This window comes from Chelon labrosus (genome assembly GCF_963514085.1).
Source record: "Chelon labrosus genome assembly, chromosome: 1".
In the NCBI taxonomy this organism is placed as follows: Eukaryota; Metazoa; Chordata; class Actinopteri; order Mugiliformes; family Mugilidae; genus Chelon; species Chelon labrosus.
This window is the reverse complement of record NC_140337.1, coordinates 37487546-37502978: the sequence shown is the minus strand read 5'-3', so window position 1 is coordinate 37502978 and position 15433 is coordinate 37487546. Positions and strand designations below refer to the sequence as shown.

Here is a 15433-nt window from a genome sequence, read left to right as displayed (position 1 = left end):
TCCGATAGCATGGGTCTGTTCAGTGTTTGGACATGGCACCTTTATGGCTAAGGTGTAAAAGGTTGATCTGTTAGAAGAGTTCTTCTGCAAAACAACTTCGTAAATTTAAATTCCAGAGAGTGGGAGAATAGAGAGGACGACTGGTTCCCCTACAAATAACACGGTTGGAGTTCTAGTTTGGATGTTGAGACAGTTTGTGGTTTAGATTGGTGCTGTTAAAGAAGAGATGTGTCTCTGTGTTAGTATCAGGACCAGAGGAGGCCTTTTACTGATGGAGTGTAGTGCAGAGATCAGTCCTGAGAGATGGTGCACCATGAGTTCATTCATCAGTTAGAGCTAAAAATCATCTTCTGCTTGACTGAACTCTAAACTGTTCCAGGACTGGAGTAGAGGACAGACCTGATCAACACAATCTTACAAATGTCATTACTCATTACTTTGAGCAAGAGAGGAAGTTTTTCAGCCAAATCTATGAAAACTGTCAAAACACATTCAATGATCTGTTCTTTGACTTCAGTCTGTGAATGAAATGTAGTTTTTCATTGACTGACTGATAGTTCAACTGGTTTCTCTGGTCCCTGCAGATAATGTGACCTACAGTCAGTCATGTGTCAAGTCAAACCCACAGCATGCAGCTGATTTGTCTTTCTCTTTGTGTGTCCTCTCAGTTTCCCAGCATGCCCTGGCAGGTGTGGTGCAGGTGAATGAGGGGGCGGAGTCTGTCCTGCTACCCTGCCACTACTTTGGTATATTACCTGAAGATGACCCCACAGTGATTTGGACCAGGAACGATCTCAGTCCCAAATCTGTCCACAAACGAGGAGAAACAGATGAAGTTGAAGGTCAGAACCAGGTTTACAGGGGGAGGACATCGATGACGCCTGATGCTCTAGACACTGGAGACTTCAGCCTCACTCTGACAAAACCCCACCTCTCTGACAGCGGCAACTACACCTGCTCCATCAGTGATGGAAGAGAAGAACTGAGAGTGACAGACGTACATCTACAGGTCAAAGGTCAGAAACAAACCTCAACATGTGTTCACTGTTTAAATATGAGGAGGAAGAAAAAGACTCAACTGAACCTTTGTGAGGTTTCACTTTCTGTAGCAGAACATTTGACAAACAGCAGTGGAGACAAGAGCAGCACCTCATTCATTCATTCATTCATTCATTCATTCATTCATGCTACAAGATATGACAGAACCAGTATTAACTCTGTCAAAGACTGGAAAACCTGAAGGAAGGTGATGGGTCCTTCTAAGAGTGTTAGAGAAAAGTGTAAGGAAGAGTTTCTCACAGACATTTAGCAACGATGAAAGGATGAAAATCTAACTCAGGTTTTTATGTGATCCAGGAATGAAGTTTGAAAGCAGCAGTGTTTTCATATTATTAGGAACAGTCTGGGGAGACATTCCTGTAAAGATGATGTGTTGTGTTTCTGCTAATGTGATGAGATGCTTCTAATTAGGGCTGTCAATAGATTCAAATATTTCATTTCATAGTTACATTCAAATGAATCACACATTCTTTAAAAGTCTGTTTCAGATAAACCTGGAAGGTACATTTGAAAGTTTTTAATACTCTTCTCAACGTAAGAAATTAGAGGACAAGAGCTCTGTGCCAGAGAAAAGAAAGTAGAGCATAGGAGGTTGGTATGTGAGAGAAGAGAGTAGAGGACATGTGTTTGGTGCATGGTCCCCCAGCAGCCTAGGCCTATAGCAGCATAACTAAGGGATGGTTCAGTCCAGCTCTAACTATAAAAAGTAAAGTCTTAAGCCTGACCTTAAAAGTAGAGAGGGGGGTGTAACGGTATTTGTATTCGTCCCGCGGTCATCACGGTTTGGTGCACGTAGTCATAAGGCGAATACGTCTGAGTGAGTAGTTTATTAAATTAAAGAAAAAGTCGAGTCCTCACTTCAATCCAGGTGGCGCTAATGAGCCTAAAGCTAACGTCATTAGCCTACAGAAGAAGAAAAACAGACGAAGAAGAAGTCATTGAGAGTGTGGAGCATAGATGTACTAAGAGACGTGTGGAGCTTCATTTAAATCACCAGTGTGGGAACACTTTGGTTCCTGGTGCAACATAACGGTGATGGCAGCGAGTGGTGGACCGGACAACGACTGTCTGCCCACGATGTTTGGTGGAGGTGCGGTACGTCGCTGGAAACACATCAACGCACATAAGACACACTCTTTATTTATTTTGTAATATTTTCAAGAGATTTTCAGTTTTGATACTATTTGAAATATTTGTTTGACTTGTTTGACAATATCGCTAATATGAGAGTATGTTCACTGTTTACATTTTATTGTGTAATACAACATTGAAAATGTTAGTTTCTTCTAATGAAGTTACCAAAGTTGCCAGTTGCTACCAGACTACCTCAAGAAATGTGCTTTTTCTTTTCTTTTTATTTAGTTATTTTTTTATTTTACGTTTAGAACAGGAGGTGGTTTTTAGTTTTTTCACTCTATTGGTGTCTGTTCAAAATAAATGAAAAAATCTAGTTTTATATGTAACCCGTTGCCCGCATAACAAATCAGGTCACTAATCCTGTGTATGTCATTTAGACACCATTATTGTATTTCCTGTAGGGGGCAGTGTTCCCCTTGAAGGTCAGTTATTGCGGGAAATCTGCACCTGTGTGCAATGCCACTCTGTAAAAACGTGAAGGATACACTGAGCAGCAGACACGAGGTAGACGGTGGAAAAACGCTAAGCAGACAGCAGCGGATAGAAAGCGGATAAGGAAGATGGTGGCATCTGGAGGAAGGGCGCGTAGACGTTTGTCTTTTGATCGTAAGCTTCAGGCGGTTGGCAACAACTGGACTGTGAAGGGTCAGGGGTCGGAAAGTGACGGACCAGGAAGTGAGGATGGGGAGATGGATGTTGGACATGGGAGTTTGGAAAAGTGGAAGGTAGTAGTAAAAAAAAACCCGGAAAACTAAAGATAGAGACGATTCAGATAATGGTGACATTGATAAGGAAATAAAAACGATGAAAAGGAATGAAGATGAGTTCAAAGTATTTATCAAACTGTTGCAAGATGGAAATACTTTTGACGAGTGGAGTCCAATCCAACTAACTAAAACTCTACATAAAGAAATTGGGGAGGTAAGATACGCTAAAAAAATTGAGGAATGGTTCTTTACTGGTAATATGTAAAAATGAGGAACAACAACAGAAAGCAATAAAGATAAATAAACTAAATGGACAGTGAGTGAAGGGTTCAATGGCGTATGGCAAAAAGTTTGTTAGAGGTGTAATCTCAGGGATTCCTCTAAGTGAGTCAGTGGATTCAGTGAAAGAAGGCATAAACAATGTTAGAAGTAAGGGACGCAAAACGACTTAAAACCAGAAGGAATGGAAATATATGTGACAGTCTATCAGTAATGTTAACTTTTGAGGAAGATAAACTCCCAGATAAAGTGTTTATTGGTTACATGAGTTATGATGTCAAGGTTTACATTCCTCCACCACTGCGGTGTTTTAAATGTCAAAGATATGGGCATGTAGCGGCAATATGCAAGGGTAAACAAAGATGCAAATGTAGTGGTGAACATGAATATGGAAAGTGTGAAGAGGGGGTAAAACTAAAATGTTGTAATTGTGGAGGAGAACATAACGCAGCATATGGTGGATGTGAGGCTAACAAAAGAATGCAGGAGGTACAGCGAATTAAAGTGTTCCAAGGTGTTTCCTTTGCAGAGGCAACTAAGAAAGTCCCAAGACCTGTACCGATAGAAACAATAAGCTTAAAGGATGGAACTAAAGGTGTAAGGGAATGTGCAAAATGTGATAAATTAAAAGAAGATACACTGATTGTGAGTAAAGGTGATTTTGTGCTCTTTATGGCTGAGATAATCAATTGTTCAGCAGCACAGACCAGTAGTAGAACTGAAAGAATTAAAATAATCGTTAAGTCAGCTGAAAAATATCTGGATGCAAAGGGAATGCCTTGGGAAAGAGTAAGAGACATTCTTAATGATGAAGCACAACAATCACAGACATGGGGTGGGGCTGCATAATGGTTTTAATTATACTTCAGTGGAATGCTAGGAGTTTAATTGCAAATGGTCAAGAATTCAAGAAATATGTTGAAAGTTTAAAAGAAAAACCTAATATTATTTGCAGTGATGGGCAGTAGCGTCGCTACTAGCTTAACTACTTTTGTCAGTAGCTTGGCAGTAACGTCGCTATTTACAAAACCAAGTAACTTTTCAGTAGCTAAGCTCTTTTATTGATCAAGTAGCGCGGTAGCGTCCTCGAAAGCTAATTTCTCCTGGACAGTTCTGACATTTCACACACAACAGCATTTCCCTGCAGCCATCAAACACATAAATTAGGAAAACAGGATGTTTCTGTGTCGACAAAAACACGCCGGGTACAAGCGCATGCGTAAGCCTACAGAATGTTCACGGTGACGACATAGACAAGCGACACACACACACTGGAGAGAAAAGAGAATGGCAGAGAGGCCAAGATCCGTGGAAGAGCATGAGCATTCACCGTGGCCATACCTTCAAAAGTATGTCACTTTAGTGGAGACCAGTGAAAAGAAATAGATTTTCAGATGCCTTCTGTGCAACCCAAAGAAAAAGTTCCTGTCGACGTCAACGACGTCGAACACAAACATAAGAACACACGTTCGAACACATGGCTCATTGCTATCATGTTTTTTTATTTACTTACCAGAGGCGATTGCTCTAAGACTACAGGGGAAGCTCAGCCTCCCCTAAAATATCACTGGCAAATACTGCGAATTTACATACTCAAACTAAAATGTGCTAGAACATGATCGACTTCATGGCTACTTCTTATAATAACACAATCGTTAATAAGTTTTAGCCGTTCGTCTATCGTGATTTTTTTTCTCATATCACGGTCCGTTTAAAAACCCATTGAGGCTCGGCTTCAATGGACTTTCAATGGAGCTTCAGAATGGGCCGATCTCAGGGCAAAAAAGCTCGACATTTATTGGACAAACGCTCCAAAATCGTCACTTCCAGGGAAGCCGGGCGTCTCAGGGAGTGAATGGGCAGTGGGATGTACCAGGACGCCGAGCTTCTGTATGATGATTGGATGAACTGTTAACGTGGCTGGAACTCGTCGTGATTGACAGCGCTTTAAGCCTATACCAGACTATACTTCTGCATGGAAGGATTTTACGTCAGTCCCATGCGGATATTTGGCGAGTGAAGTTACAGTAATACAGGGTTAATACTAAGCTACTGCTCATTATCTGTTGCGATATATCGCACTATTTCCATCTGTCAAAATAAAGTCGTGAATATATAGCGTTATTGAGTTTGCTACTTGTTTTCATTTCAGTTTTAAAAAGTTCGTTTATTTTTAATTGTAGGGGGTAAACTAGCCAGCCAGCTAGCTAGCTGCACCCACTGTAGTTTAAAAGTTGATAGCTTAAAAGTTGAATGAAGTTTCTACGTTAAACGATTCAAGCTGAATTAATTAAATGAATTTTGGTTAGAAGAATGATAATAATAATACGAAGAACACTTCTGATAGTAGAGTGCATTTTTATGCACTGTAATTAACTAATAACTATAAACATAGGCCTATACAATATAAGGAGAATTAATTAGTAACCCTGTTAAATTTAATGATGTAATAATTGGCCAATTTTACAAAACTGGGCTTCCCCTATTTGAAAGACCAGCAGCCGCCACTGGTACTTACTGTATTTTATTTACAATTTCAGAGGGCATTCTTGCTGAAATATAGCAATTCAGTTAAATTACAGTTAAATAACAGTTCTTAGGAAAATACAATTACAATGTTAATTTGTAATGAAAATACAATGTTAATTTGTAAACTAAACACATATTTTTGTCATATTCAGGCTCATTGCTATAATTTTTTCTTACTTTATTTACTTACTTTGGTAACGCTTTATAATACCATGTGCTTATTAACTCGGAACAGTGCATAATAAGCCATTAACAATGCATAACTAACAGCTTGTTAACAGTTATTCCCGTCACTAACTGTTAACAAGCAGCTTGTAAGCAGCTTATAAGCATATTTTTATAGAGTTTACAAGCAGCTTGTTAACTGTTAACAAGCAGCTTGTGTAGCTGAGTAAATATTTAAAAAGAAATTGTTTTACATTATATTATTTGGTGAACCTTCTCAAAACCTGTTTATAATCTCCGCTGCAAAAGCCATTTTTTCAATGTACTTTCAAACTTTGGATGTGAGTAATTTTTGGTATATAAGTTAATTAGTTCCACATTACGTGTTGTAGCGGGGGACGGTTATTAGCGAGACACACATGCGTGACGCAGTTGCGCATTCCCGGCAAAAGGTGATGCTCTCTCTCATTGTTTTAAGCTAGCGTCTGTAAAAGTGATTAAACTTGTTTAAAACTGCATGAAACTATAACACAGCTTCGTTGTGGACATTCATGAGTTTTGCAGTAAGTTTTGGTCAAAAAGACGCTAAATTGCGCTGAAATCGCGGAGATTTTGCCTCATTTGCATATCGTTTCACTCGCTACAGGAGAGAGAGAAACCACTCCGTTGTCCGTGTGTGTGACTCATGTGCTCCCCTTTGTTGATTCGCAGAAATAAATGTGCAGATCCTGATTACGGCCTGAGTCCCTGACTTCATCTGTACTAGCAACCGACATAAGTCTGCTACACTTGTTAAAGGAACAGTATGTAGGATTCTGGCCAAAACTGGCCAAAACTGGTACTGCAATCACTTTCAAAATACTGTAGAACGGTGTATCCCCTCCAACCTCCCCCCGACTCGAGGTTGCCAGCTACGCTGCAGGATCCAGCAATTACATTTCACATTGCCATAATCGACGTGCTAATGTTGTTTTCCTCTGTGTTTCAGCATAATGACAGAGAAACGGGCTCATAATGCATCGCTAATGTTAGCAATGACGACTCGCCGTTTTTATTTCCCAAACAATTCCTTACCTTTTCAATTCGATGACCCACCTCCTCTGTATGCGCTAACGTAACGTTACTTTGCACGAACATGCATAACTTTGTTCGACTGTCGTGAATATTTGAAATGTCCATTTACATTATGTACAAGTAAGTTAGCCAGGAGAAAATTAGCAACGTTGGCGTCTGTCTTCAAATTCTTCTCCGTTTTCAGCCGTCTCCATCTTTCAAAGGCATCTCCTACAAATCCTTGTTTTATTTCGGACTTTGTCACGACGTAGTTCGGATTCATAACGAGGTCTTTTAGGTTTAGTAACGTTATACATGTTTTATCCGACACGTTCGTAGCTGCAGCTGTGGTAACTAGAGCAGAGCTGGCAACCCGGATGACGAAACTCTACTGACTTCGTAATTGGTCGATAGCTGGAGGGTGGCGCCTCAGACCAAAACACAACATGACAACAATAACATCAGTTGAGGGCTGCAACTTTCACTTTTAAATGACAATATCCTGGCCGGACCACTGTTGTCAGTGATATAAGTATTTGAAATGAACATGATTTCTTCATGTCTAGTGACATATCAGGGCCATTTTATGATTAATTGAAACACATTTCTTACATACTGTTACTTTAAGTGTTAAAAAGCAGCTTGTAAGCGCTTTTAAGCAGCTTTTTAAATACTCACAAGCATATTGTTACCAGTTAACAAGCAGCTTGTTAAGTGTTAAAAAGCAACTTGTAAGTAACTTAAAAGCAGCTTATAAGTGCTTACAAGCAGCTTGTTAACAGTTAACAAGCAGATTTGCAGAGCCCAGATCTAAAGCGGGGACTACTTCCTATACTTTCACTACCTCAAACATTTATCCCTATATTTCACATGGCTCGTCTCTGAATGTCACTTTCAAAAGTACTGCTCCAACCAGGATCTCCCACATCTGATTCTCAGCACTTACCAAGTGAGCTATATTCACATGAAATAACTGTGACTCTTTCCTGTAATGACCTTGATACTGTATTCCATGAAATATAGTTAACTAACGGCAAGGGTGATGAACCCTATGCAGCGGTTGATATTTGATTCCTGTCCCTGCCTGTTAAAACGCAGCTTGTAACTTGTAACTGCTGAGACTCAGATGTGGGAGACCTGGGTTCAAATCCTGGTTGGAGCAATACTTTTGAAAGTGACTTTCAGAGACGAGCCATGTGAAATATAGGGATAAATGTTTTAAGTAGTGAAAGTATAGGAAGTAGTCCCCGCTTTAGATCCGGGCTCTGCAAATCTGCTTGTTAACCGTTAAAAAGCAGCTTGTAAGCACTTATAAGCTGCTTTTAAGTTACTTACAAGTTGCTTTTTAACGCTTAACAAGCTGCTTGTTAACTGGTAACAATATGCTTGTGAGTATTTAAAAAGCTGCTTATAAGCGCTTACAAGTTGCTTTTTAACGCTTAACAAGCTGCTTGTTAACTCTTAAAAAATATGCTTATGAGCTGCTTACAAGCTGCTTGTTAACAGTTAGTGACGGGGAATAACTGTTAACAAGCTGTTAGTTATGCATTGTTAACAGCTTATTATGCACTGTTCCGAGTTAATAAGCACATGGTATTATTAAGCGTTACCAATTTTTTGTGTATTGGGCTATTGTTCAATGAATAAATCATATTTTAGCCTTTATCTGACTGACAGTTTGATCACTAAAATTGCATTGACTTGGCATGCAGTTTGATTAACTGAAAGTAGCTACTAATGTAGCTTATCAAGCTACTTTTGACAGATTGTAACTTAGCTTGCTACATTTTTATGGGTGGTAGCTTCTGTGTAGTGAAGCTGAATTTATTGTAGAGTAGCTGGTAGCTTAGCTCACTACAAATATCAAGTAGCTTGCCCATCACTGGTTATTTGTATACAAGAAACCTGGCTAGTGCCTAGGTTGGATTTTGTAATAAAGGGGTATAACTCTATAAGAAGAGATAGGGAAATAGGTAAAGGAGGAGGAGTTGTAATCTTTATACAAAGGGGACTTCAGTATAGAGAAATAAAGAAGGGGAATGACTTGGAATACATTGCTACAGAAGTATGGTCAAGTGAAGATAAGGTGACAATTATAAATTTTTATAACCCGTGTAGACAAGTGGAGATAAGGCAACTGGAGGATATTTGGAAGGATTTGACAGGGAGAATTATCTGGTGTGGGGATTTTAATGCACATAGTACATTATGGGGAGAGAGGGATGATGTGAATGGAAATGTAGTGGAAGAATTTATGGAAGAAAAAGAGTTAGTGTGTATAAATGATGGATCTGGTACCAGAATAGATGTGGCAAGGGGTACAGAGTCAGCAATAGATCTAACTATTGTCACAAAAACCATTGCAGATAAATGTGATTGGAAGGTACTGAGGGAAAGCACAGTAGGGAGTGATCATTATCCTATTAGAGTTCAGATAGGAGTGGAATTAAGAAATGAATATGAAGTAAGAGAAGGATTTTAGAAAAAGCAGATTGGGATAAGTATAGAGAAGTTAGTGATGAACTGATACTGTCTATTGATAAAAATCAGGATATTGAGAAATTGTGTAATGAAATCAGCAGTGGAATAGTTGTTGCAGCAGGAGATAGATAGATAGATAGTAGGGATGTAACAAATTACCGATATGAATCGGAAATCGGTTTTGATTTAAAAGATGTGAGTGCATCGATACACAAGCCCCTGGACCGATCTAAATGTACCACGAACCGGTCGATGGCCCGATTACAAAGTTATGAATCGGGTTATTACCATAATTTCCAGACTATAAGGCGCACCTGAATATAAGCCGCACCAGCTAAATTTTGGGGAAACTACAGATTGTTCCATATATAAGCCGCACCCGACTATAAGCCGCACCCAAGCCGCTGGTGTTTTAATGTTTAATTACCGTAAGGGTTTCTTCTACCACGGAGGGGATTGTCGGGACAGAAATGACTGTTTGGAAACGCAAAGCGTCCCATTTATTTACATTTGAGAAACATAATAAATCAATCAATCAATCAATCGATCAAACTTTCACATCTTTGACATTACAAACAGCATTCGTGCAGTGCACAAATAATACAACGGTGCGTGCGCTCCTAGCGCACTTCCTGCAGTCATAGTACCGTAGTAGTGCAGTATAACAAAAAACAAAGCTTACAACGCTTGACGAGGCAATAACGTTAAATGGCTACATTTAATTTGTTTGTAAAAGTGCTTGCCTGTAACACGGCAGCAAAAGTGCAGTAACCCGGCTGCTCAACTAAATAACCAGCATCTTTTTCGAAAACAGCCAACACAGCAGTAAAGGTGCAGTAACACGGCCGTTTACTGTATCAAAATAACCAGCCTACTATACCAGAAAAGTCAGCCAGATCGATCGCCTTTAACTTAAAAGCAGCTCTCGTACTGCATTTGGACTGACTTGGTTTGTTTTGCCCTCGTTACCTGGCGCAAACTGTCTGTCTCGCTCCTGCGCTTCCATGATAGTGCGCCCCTGGTGACCGTTAGCTGTAAAAATCCATAATTCGTTGTATAAGCCGCAGGGTCCAAAGCAAGTGACAAAGGTAGCGGCTTATAGTCCGGAAATTACGGTATATCAGCAATACAGCTGGAAGCCCCGCTTGCTTATTCTCTTTCTCTCTCTCTTTCCCGCAAAAATCTCGCGAGACTCTATTAAACTTATCACTATGAAGGTAAACAATATCACATTTTTAGGATTGATTTTGGATCATTCATAATGTAAAATGTCTACTTTAAACAAGGAACTATATCGGATTACTCTCTAGGCAGTTGAATCAGGTCAACTGGACTTGGTTTTTGTCTGTGTCTGCGGGCTAGTCAGACTTGCTGCTAGTCTCTCGAACTGATGAAGCCACTTGGATAAGGAGCGAAACGTCTTCACAGACAAAAACCAAGTCCAGTTGACCTGATTCAATTGCCTAGAGATGCCTTTGACCTGGACAAATGAGAATTTGCACAGACTCATCGGATTACATCATATTGCACTGAATCGTACCGAATCGTACCGCATCGGATCGGATCAAATCCTTCCGAATCGAATCGAATCGGTTGTTTTTAAAATGTATCCTTCCTGAATCGTTTCATACCCCATGTATCTAGATACGTATCGAATCGTCTTATATTGGAGAGATGCACACCCCTAATAGATAGATAGGTTTTTATTTGTCACATGCACAGTTATACATAGTACAATGCACAGTGAAATGTATTGTTATACCTGCAGCCAGTAGTATAAAAAAAATAAAGAATATAAGTACTACAGTAAACAGTAGTTTCCACACAAGATAAGCAATATAAGTGTAATGTACACCGATAGAGAAATAAAATATAAAATAAAAATAAGAATAAAATATAGACTGAATAAAAATACAGACTGGTAAACCTAGAGGGGGTGTAGTTGTGTATGTACATAAATTTACAGTATTTAGTATTTAGCAGCTACATGAATAAAGTGCAGTGATATTTAAGTCCAGTTAAGGCTCAGAGTTGAGCAGGCGGATGGCATGGGGATAAAAACTCTTCTTCAGCCTCTCAGTCTTTGTCCTCAGGCATCGGAAACGCCGGCCTGATGGCAGTCGAGAGAAGAGAGAGTGTCTGGGGTGACTGGGCTGTTTCAGGATCTTCTGGGCCCTAAACCTGCAACGTCTGGTGTAAATGTCCTGCAGGTTGGGGAGGGGGGTTCTGATGGTCCGCTCCGCTGAACGGACCACCCTCTTGAGGGCCAGGAAGTCCTGCCTGGTACAGTTTCCCATCCAGGTGGTGATGCTCCCACACAAGATGCTCTCGATGGTGCAGGTGTAAAAGTTTCTGAGCACCTTGAGAGGGAGCTTAAAGTCTCTGAGGCGTCTGAGGAGGTAGAGACGCTGTCTGGCCTTCTTCACCATGATGTTCAGATGGTGGGTCCATGACAGGTCCTGTGAGATGGTCACTCCCAGGTATCTGAAGGTGTCCACTCTTTCCACCTCAGAGCCACAGATAATAAGTGGATGGAAGTCCCTCTGCTGTTTCCTGCTGAAGTCCACAATCAGTTCCTTTGTTTTGCTGACGTTCAGCAGGAGGTGGTTCTCCCGGCACCAGTCCTCCAGGGTAGACACCTCCCTCCTGTAGGCTGTCTCGTCGTTGTGGGAGATTAGTCCTACAACAGCGGTGTCGTCAGCAAACTTAATGATGATGTTGGAGTCTGAAGTGGCCTCGCAGTCGTGTGTGTACAGCGAGTACAGCAGAGGGCTGAGCACACAGCCCTGGGGGGATCCAGTGTTGAGAGTCAGGGGGGCTGAAGTGTGGTGACCCACTCGGACCACCTGTGGTCTGCCGGTCAGGAAGCTGTAGATCCACCTGCACAGGGAGGAGTCCAGGCCCAGGTCATGCAGCTTAGCAGCCAGTCTGGAGGGGACTATGGTATTGAATGCTGAGCTGTAGTCAACAAACAGCACTCTCACATAGTTTCCCTTACCAGTGTCCATGTGGGAGAGGGTCTTGTGGAGGAGGAGGTTTATGGCGTCGTCTGTGGATCTGTCTGGCCGGTATACAAACTGTAGTGGCTCCAGGGTGGCGGGCAGTGTGGAGGTGATGAATGTCTTGATCAGTCTCTCCAAACATTTCATCACCACAGATGTGATGGCTATGGGCCTGGCGTCATTGGAGCAGCTGGGGTGAGGTTTCTTTGGGACAGGGACTATTGTGGACTTCTTGAAGCAGGTTGGGATCACACACTGTCTGAGTGAGAGGTTAAATATCACTGTGAACCGAGGTGCCAGCTGATCAGCGCAGGTTTTGAGGACACGCCCACTAATCCCGTCTGGTCCAGCCGCTTTCCTGGTGTTCACACTTTTAAACACCCTCCTCACGTCGCGCTCCGTCACAGTGAGTGTGTCCTCCCCTCCGGCTGGGAGCGCAGCAGGCAGTCGGTTTCCCGACTCAAAGCGCGCAAAAAAGGTGTTCAGTTCGTCTGCCAAAGAGGCGTCGGCACTCACCGGGGGGGCGGGTGCTGCTTTGTAGTCCGTGATTGTACGTAGTCCCTGCCACAGTCCCCTGGAATCAGACTGTCCCATCAGTTTCTCCAGTCTTTGACCGTAGCGGTGTTTAGCCTCTTTCACCGCTCTGCGAGCACTGTAAGAGGCCGACTTGTATTCCTCCATATTAGAGGAAAAGAAGGATGTTGAAGTTGATCATTACAGGGTCCAGAGTTACATAGCTAGCAAATATAAAGAAGCAGTCATTTTATATGCCGATGCATCTAAGCAGACTGATAAAAGAATGGGAGTTGCCTATGTTATCCCTCAAGTAGACATTGAATTTGCAAAAAGAATTACTGATCATTTAGCTGTATACACAGCAGAAATGATAGCAATATGGATGGCCTTATTGTGGATAGAGAGCAATAGACCTAAGCAAGCTGTGATTGCATCAGACTCCAGCTCAGCTTTAATAAGCCTTAAACGTTGTCACTCTGAATCTAGACAAGATATAGTGTATGAAATAATCCAACTAGCTAACAATCTGCTTAAGGCTGGTAGTAGTACTACATTTATATGGGTACCCGCTCATATAGGTGTAGGAGTTAATGAACTAGCAGATAAATGTGCGAAGAAAGCAGCAGGAAAGTCTGATATAGAGGTAGATATTAAATACAGCAAAGCTGAAGTCAAGAGCATAATTAAATCTAAAATAAATGGAAAATGGCAATTTTTATGGGATAATGAACAGTCTGGGAGACACCTGTATAGCATTCAAGGAAAGGTGGGGAGGAGCAGGAATATGTGCAGAAGTAAGCAGGAAGAAGATGTGGTGTCTAGAATAAGGCTAGGACATACAGGATTAAATAGAACATTATTTATAATGAAAAAACATGTTGATGGAATGTGTGAATATTGCAATAGTCGAGACCATAGAGCATGTAATTATGTATTGTCCTAAATACCATCAAGCCAGACAAAGATTGATTTCGCAACTTACTGAAAACCAGATGACATTAAATTTACATGATATACTGCAGAGAGAATCTGGTGGAATTTGTTTTCATTTTTTGTTTTCTTTTTTGAAGGTAACTGGGTTAGTAAAAAGAATTTAAGAAAGTGTAGGTTGATCTTTTGATCCACACTCCAGTCCAGTTGGTGGCGGTAATGCACCAAAAAGCTGGTTGCCAACTGCCATATAAAAAGAAGAAGAAGAAGAAAGCCGATAACTGGAAACAGACATCTGTAAGCAGACCCCGGTAGTCACAGACAGGTCCAGTTTTCATACCGATAAGCTGTGAGCCGAGGAGGATTACCTTTATATTCGATGACACTCCAGTAGTGATGGGCAATCGAGGCTTTGTTGAAGCCTCAACACGTGATTCAAAAAAAGGTTCATTACTCGAAGCTTCAGTGACACAGTGCTCTATTAGGACATCTAGTGGACAATAAAATGTAGTGCAATGGAGACGTGTCTTACTGGTTCATGCTTGTATGGGACTTGATTTGCCATGCACATTCCTATTCGACTACATTACATGGATATGTGGTTTAAAGCTGATAATAAATACATTTTATACATATAACAATAAAATACATAAAACGCAACCACTGGGAATCGAACCCTTGCACCACTAACGAAAGAGCGTTGTTTTATCGACGTATCACAAGCCCCATTCGTTTCGAGCTTTTGTCGTTGGACCATTTCGATTACGTCACTACTACACTCTATGAACGTTCGCTAATTTGCACTAATGTTTATGTTTCAGCACTTACATCAGCTATTTTCATTTGCTCTTGGTGTCATGGTTTAGAGAATATTTGTACTGAATGCAACTCTGTCAAACTGACTCATTATTTGCTTCGAAGACTCATCTCATGTCTCCTGAAGAGCTGAGACAACCAAACCAGTGACAGGGTTTCTGAATGAAGCAGTGAAATGGTTCATACGTCACAAAACACGTGATTTGTCCTAACCAAAACTATACACGCACTTCTGACTATAAATTTATATCTTATCTGTATCTCTCTCTCTATCTTATCTATATATAACACTATTTAGAACTATCTATGTAACTGTCTACCAATCTAGTGTTATCTAACTATGTAACTAATTTATCTATTTCTCTCTGAATCTTACGATCTATCTCCACAAAATACGCAACTAACTCCAACTACAGCAACGAACCAACCTACTATGCAAAGAAACATTCAAATGAGCACCACTAAATAGGGATAGGATATCCGAGATATCCCTGAACACGCTCGATCCCACCAAGTGATTCACATGACAAACCGAACCCCTCAGGTGATTCGTTTGCCGCTGAAGCACTTGAACTGCTTCGAACGTCACTCAAGTGCTTCAAACGTCACTAGTCACATGACCGAACCACGCCTCGGCACAGTGGTTCGATACAACTGCTTCATGAGCTACCGCGCATGTGTCGGAGCCTCGGGTGTCAGAGGGCCATCACTAGTCACAGCCTCGCGGACGCGGACACGGGGGGGGTTTGATGAAGTCTC

General features: G+C 41.1%; 1 protein-coding gene across 1 annotated transcript in view; it reads left to right on the top strand.

Annotated features, from left to right (window-relative positions):
- Positions 1 to 874: 874 nt before the first annotated feature.
- LOC311492962 (butyrophilin-like protein 2) overlaps positions 875 to 15433 on the top strand; it is a gene marked incomplete at its 5' end in the record, with an annotated part of 32947 nt that continues 18388 nt past the window's right edge. Inside the window, one exon of the mRNA XM_084551422.1 lies at positions 875 to 1016. Coding sequence (XP_084407548.1) covers positions 875 to 1016 — 142 coding nt within the window. The remainder of the gene's footprint in view (positions 1017 to 15433) is intronic.